The sequence below is a fragment of the Brassica oleracea genome, chromosome C4 (genome assembly GCF_000695525.1).
Source record: "Brassica oleracea var. oleracea cultivar TO1000 chromosome C4, BOL, whole genome shotgun sequence".
Taxonomy (NCBI): domain Eukaryota; kingdom Viridiplantae; phylum Streptophyta; class Magnoliopsida; order Brassicales; family Brassicaceae; genus Brassica; species Brassica oleracea.
The window spans coordinates 45,504,217-45,511,221 of NC_027751.1; the positions used below are offsets into that span (position 1 = coordinate 45,504,217).

At 31.2% G+C, this 7,005-nt stretch overlaps 1 protein-coding gene across 1 annotated transcript; it reads left to right on the forward strand.

The window, feature by feature from the left end:
* Window positions 1-790: 790 nt before the first annotated feature.
* LOC106340265 (protein trichome birefringence-like 45) lies at window positions 791-5,948 on the forward strand. Its single transcript, XM_013779147.1, has 5 exons — window positions 791-1,204; window positions 2,992-3,163; window positions 3,864-4,045; window positions 4,176-4,334; window positions 5,504-5,948. Exons 1-5 carry the CDS (start codon window positions 804-806, stop codon window positions 5,850-5,852), a joined length of 1,263 nt encoding a protein of 420 aa, XP_013634601.1. The 5' UTR covers window positions 791-803; the 3' UTR covers window positions 5,853-5,948.
* Window positions 5,949-7,005: the final 1,057 nt, after the last annotated feature.

Below are 7,005 nucleotides of genomic sequence, written 5' to 3' on the forward strand. Positions count from 1 at the left end.
AATGTTAAATCGAGTGCACCAAAAATCAGTCTGAAAATATTGTATTAAACAGTCAATCAAATCTATAAAATTTCATAAAAATTAGTAAAGGTAAAAATTATGGCAACAAATCATGCGACGGCTCAGCCGGTCAATGCAGAGTAATAAATAAATTATACGGCGGCTCGGCCGACCAATTAACAATAAACAGAATATAAGGCGGTTCGGCCGACCAATAAATTAATTAAATTATTAATAAATAATATAGGCGGTATTCCGGCCATTATAACATAATATAAATGATAGTACAGGCGGTATACCGACCATTATCGCAGGGTATATATGATACAATAAATTTTACTGAATTGCAGAACGATCGTGCTGATAACGTGTTATAAAAAGAACTGAAATTTTATTGTATTGCGGGAATTTAAACAAAGCAAAATTTTATATCCGTACGAAGAAAATAACACTGGAATAGAGAGAAATTTTATTATAAGGGAGAAGAGATTGTGTTTTTGAGATGGATGTTACAATCGATCGAAATGATCGATTTATATAGAAATAAAAAAGTTGAAATTACTGTGCGAGCATAGTGACAGTGAACTCCACATTTATTATATTTAATCGTTATTCGGTGCTGTCATTTTTTACTTTTGATTACGTTCATAACAATGTGGTTATTTATGGCAAAACAAGTTAAAAACACCTAATATTTTTTTGAAATAAATTTCAGCCCCCGTATAGTTTTGTCCTTTTTAAAGATGCAGTTCGTTGAGGCTTTATTAAGTCCTCAAAACATACGTATCAACGTACCAAGTTACATGCAAAGGACAAAATATAATAACAACATTTCTTCCCTTCACTCTCTTCAAGCTTCTTTAATGTCGGCTCTTCAATGTCTCACTTTCCTCTTCTTGTTTCTCCTTCTCCAAGTCGCCACTCCTGCTTCGCCTCTCCCTCTTGGCCGGAGAAGGCCGGTTCTGGACAACAGCAACCACAGCAACTTCGCCAAGCATCCACGTCGGGCGGTTTTCCCGGTGAACAGAGGTAGCTGTGATCTTTTCGCCGGCAAGTGGGTACGGGATGAGACCTACCCACTTTACCGAGCGGAAGAATGTGGCGGAGGAATGATAGATCGGGGATTCGACTGCCAGACTTACGGCAGACCTGACTCCGATTATCTCAAGTTCCGGTGGAAACCTTTCAATTGCGACGTCCCAAGGTTAACAAAACTCACTATCACTAGCTATTCTATTAGAATTGTACGTACATCACTAGTTATCCTGCTTTTGAAGGAATATTTATATCGAATTTGTCATATGTCCTCGAGTATTTAAACATGCATAAGATTATCCTTACAAAAAATAATCTAGACAAATTCATTTACTCTTAATATTCCAAATTTAGTAACTTAATGAAAATATAATTTTAAGCAGTTTCCATCATAAATTTTGTTTGATGTCATATATAAGTATATATTATTTGGTAAATCTCCTAAAACACCATAAAACAAGTATTTATGACTAAAATACCACACAAGAAAGAAAATGAACAAAAGATGTTTCATTAGAGAATAAAAAGATTAAATTATTCTTAATGAATATAATATTTATTTTAAATAAATATTTTAAAAAAAATATTTAAAAAAAACAATTAAACTCCAATTAAATATTATATACCTTAGACCCTAATCCCCAAACCCTATAACCTCTTCCCAGAAAAAAAAACTAAATTCTAATTTAGACTAATTAACCCAAAAAGCAATTCTTTTAATGAAAATTATTTTGGTAATTTTTTAGAGGCTAGCGACAACAACTTTTTTAATTGTTATATGGTATTTCTCTATATGATTTGGATAATATCAGTGATCCCATAAATTACAACACATTTATAGAACGACTACAATATATATATATATATATATATATACACAAAATCTTATCGTTATGGTTATGGACATTTTTAACAGTTTGTATAATTAAACATGTAAGTCAGGGATGTATTACTTTGAAAAAAAAAAGTTATCGAAGAGGTGCAATAAGTACAAGTTTAAAAGATTCGAAATGCATTAACAAAACCGAATTAATTGATTTGCTGTTGGCGGAGTTTGTTGCTATTTACATAATTACTTAGAGCATCTATATAAAAATATCTCACTTAAATGCTAACAAATTATAAAATAAATATATTAGTAAATTAATACTTTGTATCTGTCATTATAAAAGTTATATAAAATATCTCAAAAATTAATGTTCTTTTTTTCTATGATTTTGAGATACTAATAATTAAACATAATTATATCTCTGAGTGCACCATGTGCAGTAAAAAAAATTTAAAATATTTTTTAACAGATAAATTTAAATTATATTTTAAAATAAAATTTTATTAATATTGTAAATTTTATGTAATTTATATATTTGAAATTATAATCTTAGATAGATTTTTCTATCTATTTATTTTAATTAAATATATTAAATAAATTTGTAAAAGTTGCAGATATATTAATTAAAATTAAACAATATTTATAAAATTTACAGATATATAAGAAAATAATGATTTTACGATTAAATTTTTATAATTTTCTAAAAAAAAAAATTGTATACATTTTTGAAAATTTTAGTAATAAAATTGTATAATTTAATAATATATAATTAAATTATATTTCGAGATTTATAATGCCATATATGAATATATTTATTTTAATGATGATTTATGAGTTATTTCCATATTTTTTAAAAAAATTTCAAAAATATAAATTAACATTAAATGTAATTGTTCATGTCATATTAAAGTATAAGACATGTCATCAATTTCAGTAGTCATGTCATATTTGTTTTGTGAAATTGATTGTAGAAAGGACATGGGCAAAATCACTTCGTAAATACAGTCTAGGGGATTTAAGACACCCATATTAAAAATTCTCTACTGGAATTGTCTAATTATTAGTTGAGGTCGATGCAATGATTAATTAGTTTAACTTGGTGTAATTGGTTTTATTTTGGAAAGCAGGTTTAATGGAGTGAAGTTTTTACAAGAGATGAGGAACAAAACAATAATGTTCGTAGGTGATTCATTGGGTAGGAACCAGTGGGAGTCGTTGATGTGCATGATGATTTCATCAGCACCGTTCATTCATACACATATCATCCATGAAGATCCTCTCTCAACCTTCAAGATACTTGTAAGTTCCAACACAAATTTATACTGTCGGTTGAATTGGATCAATTAAACTCGTGAAAATTGAGTCAGAAGTGTATAATTCCAAACGTCGTTGTCACTCTGAGTAGCTGCTCAACTTGACATCGTCGGTGGCACTTTCACTGGTCCAATAAAAGGAATAATTGAACAAATACCCTCGAAAGCAACATCATTTACTATTCTAATTTCTATTATGTACACTGTAAAGTATAGTACTCTATTATACTGCTGCAATTCTGTGCATGAATATGAAATATTTAATATTTTAGATACTTAGATGAAATATCTACTGATTAGAGTAAGGTCCACTAGCTAGTGTAACAAAACATGTCCCTCTTAATTAATCTTTGTTTCAGGATGTTATATCAAAACTTTTAATATAGCTTTTCGTACGTCCCACTTATCTATTACCCAATCAGAGTGAAAACAAATTTAGTTTGCTGAAAACAATTCAGATATTTTCTTTACAAACTAGTTGAAATTCGAAAAGTGACATTTGACACAAAAAAAATTACATTTTTTTTCTTAGATCGTTCATATCAGCATCCATATTCATTCTTGTTGTCTCTTGCTTTCTCTCATTCTCTGGTCATTATTCGTTAATTACCCTTTAAATCGTAAGTCATACCTCGTATTACTTTAGAGTTTTTGCTAATAAATTTACATGGATGAATCAATGACAGGATTACGACGTTAAAGTATCATTCTATAGAGCTCCTTATCTTGTAGACATAGAAAAAATTCACGGAAAGACAACTCTTAAACTCGATGAAATCTCTGTCGATGCATCCGACGCTTGGCGCACGGCCGACGTTCTGCTGTTCAACACTGGTCATTGGTGGAGCCACACAGGGTCTCTACGAGGGTAAGCTACATTGTAACCTCTATAAGGTGAATTATCATGTAGTTAAGGGGTTATACAGATCTTTTTGGGGGTAAATAAAGGAGGGTAAATTGGGTGAAAAGTGAAAGTTTTGTGGGAGTGAGTAACACAGGTGGGAGCAGATGGAGATAGGAGGGAGATATTACGGAGACATGGATAGGTTGGTGGCAATGCGAAAAGGACTAACAACATGGTCTAATTGGGTCCTTCGTTATATCAACTCGCCCCTCACTAGAGTTTTCTTCCTCTCCGTCTCACCCACACACTACAAGTATGTCCCTCTCTCGTTCTTGTTTTTTCTTTTAATTTTCTAAGCTTAATTTTGATTTTGTATTCATTGTTATCTCCAAATTAGTAACTTACTTATTATATATATATATAAGAGGTTTGGGGTTTTGTGATGAGGTTAATTCATGTATAAGAACATGTGTTGATTATTTACAAATAAATTATATGAATCAACTTTATCACAAAACCCCAAATGTCATGTATGATATATATGATGAGTTAGATCTGACACGGTCTGCGCTATGATCATAAGAACTTGGAGATAACAATGGATATAAAATAAATTCTACGTATGAAATAAAAAATAACTACCAAAACGTATTTAATTAATAAAAATAACAAACATAGCTAAACATTTTTTTTTAACACAATCACAAACATAGCTAAACACATGCATTGAATCGAGGCTGTTGCTAGATCTTGCCAAACTATATTAATTATATATAGGGCTTTCTAGTTGCTACCAAACTACTATCTAGACTTTACATTGTGGCCTCATTTTCGCTAGCTACCCAAAAAAGATCTAGATGTAAGTAAATACGTGCTCATAACAATTGCATTAGTTATTCCGTTAATGTATTAACGTTCCAACAAAAAGTAGTTGCTTATGGCAAAGATCTCAATTTCAGCATTTCAAAACGAGATTTTTATTTCTTGTGAAAAAGTTCAGGGTTGGTGGCAATGTGGGATGGATTTGACGGCTAAAAGAGAAAAACTTTTGCAGTATTGCATTATTGCATTATTTTTAACATTTGCACCAAAAAACCTTTTGCATTACTAACTTTAGGAAAAAAGACTTACAAGGATAACGATGAGAATAGTCTGTTTTACATGAGTTGTGTGTTTCCAAATGATAGTCCATTTGTTAGTTATGCCAGTGAGAAAGCTTCTCCTCATTGCAACTTGCAGCTTGTAAAGCAAGAGGATTTATAATCTACAACCAACATAACAATTAATGTTGTATCCTATCATGCCTATAATATTTAATAATACTGTTCCCTTGTTATAATTTTATAAAATTTAGTTTTTCTTTCTTTCTTAATATACATCAAATTGTCGAATTAACTTATTGGATTTCAAAATTGCATGTTTACATAAAAGCTAGAAAGTAAATATTGATTTATACGAACTTGATGTGAAAATGTGTTGCAGTCCAAATGAGTGGACTTCAGGAGCAAAAGCTTCAACGATAACTCAAGGAGGAAAAACCTGCTACGGTCAAACCACGCCGTTTAGTGGCACATCGTACCCAACAAGCTCATACGTTGACCAGAAGAAAGTGATTGACGAAGTGGTGAAAGAGATGAAATCTCATGTCTCATTGATGGATATATCTATGCTTTCGGCTCTTCGAATTGACGGTCATCCTTCAATCTACAGTGGAGATCTCAATCCTTCTCTAAAGAAAAATCCTGATCGTTCATCTGATTGTAGCCATTGGTGTCTTCCTGGTCTCCCTGATACTTGGAACCAGTTGTTCTATGCTGCTATGTTGCTTTAAGATTTGATTACCATTTATCAACCAAATGTATCTATTTAATTATAGTTTTGCTTTTTATTGTAAGTTGGTACGTTTAACCAAACATATAATTGTGATCGGTGAAGCTTCTCTATCATACTTATTCACAGATTGTTGTTAAGAATGTGTCAGGATCTATTGAGAAAAAACATTAGTAATTAACAAAGTTCAGTATAGTGGATAATCAAAGTATTGTGTAGAGTTGTTGTTAGAGTTTATAGTAGAAGTCAGGTCTAAAGTTGTAGTTGTTAAAGTGTGTGTAGTAGTAGAGAGAATCTACTATAAGTATGTGTGTTTGAGATTAACAGGAACTAGAAGCAATGTAGACAATTAAAGAAAAGTGTGTTCTCTCTTATCTCTAAGGTGGACAAGGTAAAAATCAAACAAAGAAAGAAAGAATGAGTGAAGATTGTGTTTAACGTGTAAACAAAAGAAGAAAAATATAGAGTATCTATGATGATACAAAACACGGAGGAGACAACCCGAAGTGAAGAAACAAAGAGAAGCTGAGAAAACAAAGTACAAGAGAAACAAAATATATTAAGAGGAAGTTCAACAGCTGGAGACGAACAGCACCAGCCAAACTACTCAACCCTAGTCTGAAGTACGTTCTTATGGCACATTTCTATTTAAAATACGTATTATTAAGAAGACAAATTTCAAGACAATTTGAAGGTGAACCAACAGATTACGAATTTACGATATTTAACCAAAAGAATAAGAACAAAACAAAAACAAACGGTTGAAGTAAAATAAAACGGTGTACAATACAATAACTTAAAAACTTATAACTAACAGTCAACGAATATAATAATCTTATGACCAAGTCCAATCGTAAAAGTTGGGGTCTTAATGTGACTCATTCCCAAGCTCAACATAAACAGTATTTGAACACAATCAGACAATCATACCTTTACTGACTATTGTTATGATTCAAAGTTCAAACTAATGATTATTCAACTCATGGCAATTTGCTTATAATGATGGTATATATACGTGATTGCGTTTGAAAAGTACATGCAGAACCCATCGAATTGTCTACAGTAGTAGATAGAATTCGTGAACGAGCGAGGGAATAGCTAATCATATATGTGTGCAAATAAATGCTATGTTATTTAGTTATGCTTGTTTAGAT

Excerpts from the sequence above, each read along its gene's own strand:
- LOC106340265 (XM_013779147.1), top strand. The coding sequence starts at position 804 with ATGCAAAGGACAAAATATAATAACAACATTTCTTCCCTTCACTCTCTT. Across the intron at positions 1,205-2,991 it reads TTCAATTGCGACGTCCCAAG|GTTTAATGGAGTGAAGTTTT; the intron begins GTTAACAAAACT and ends TTTGGAAAGCAG. Across the intron at positions 3,164-3,863 it reads TCTCAACCTTCAAGATACTT|GATTACGACGTTAAAGTATC; the intron begins GTAAGTTCCAAC and ends AATCAATGACAG.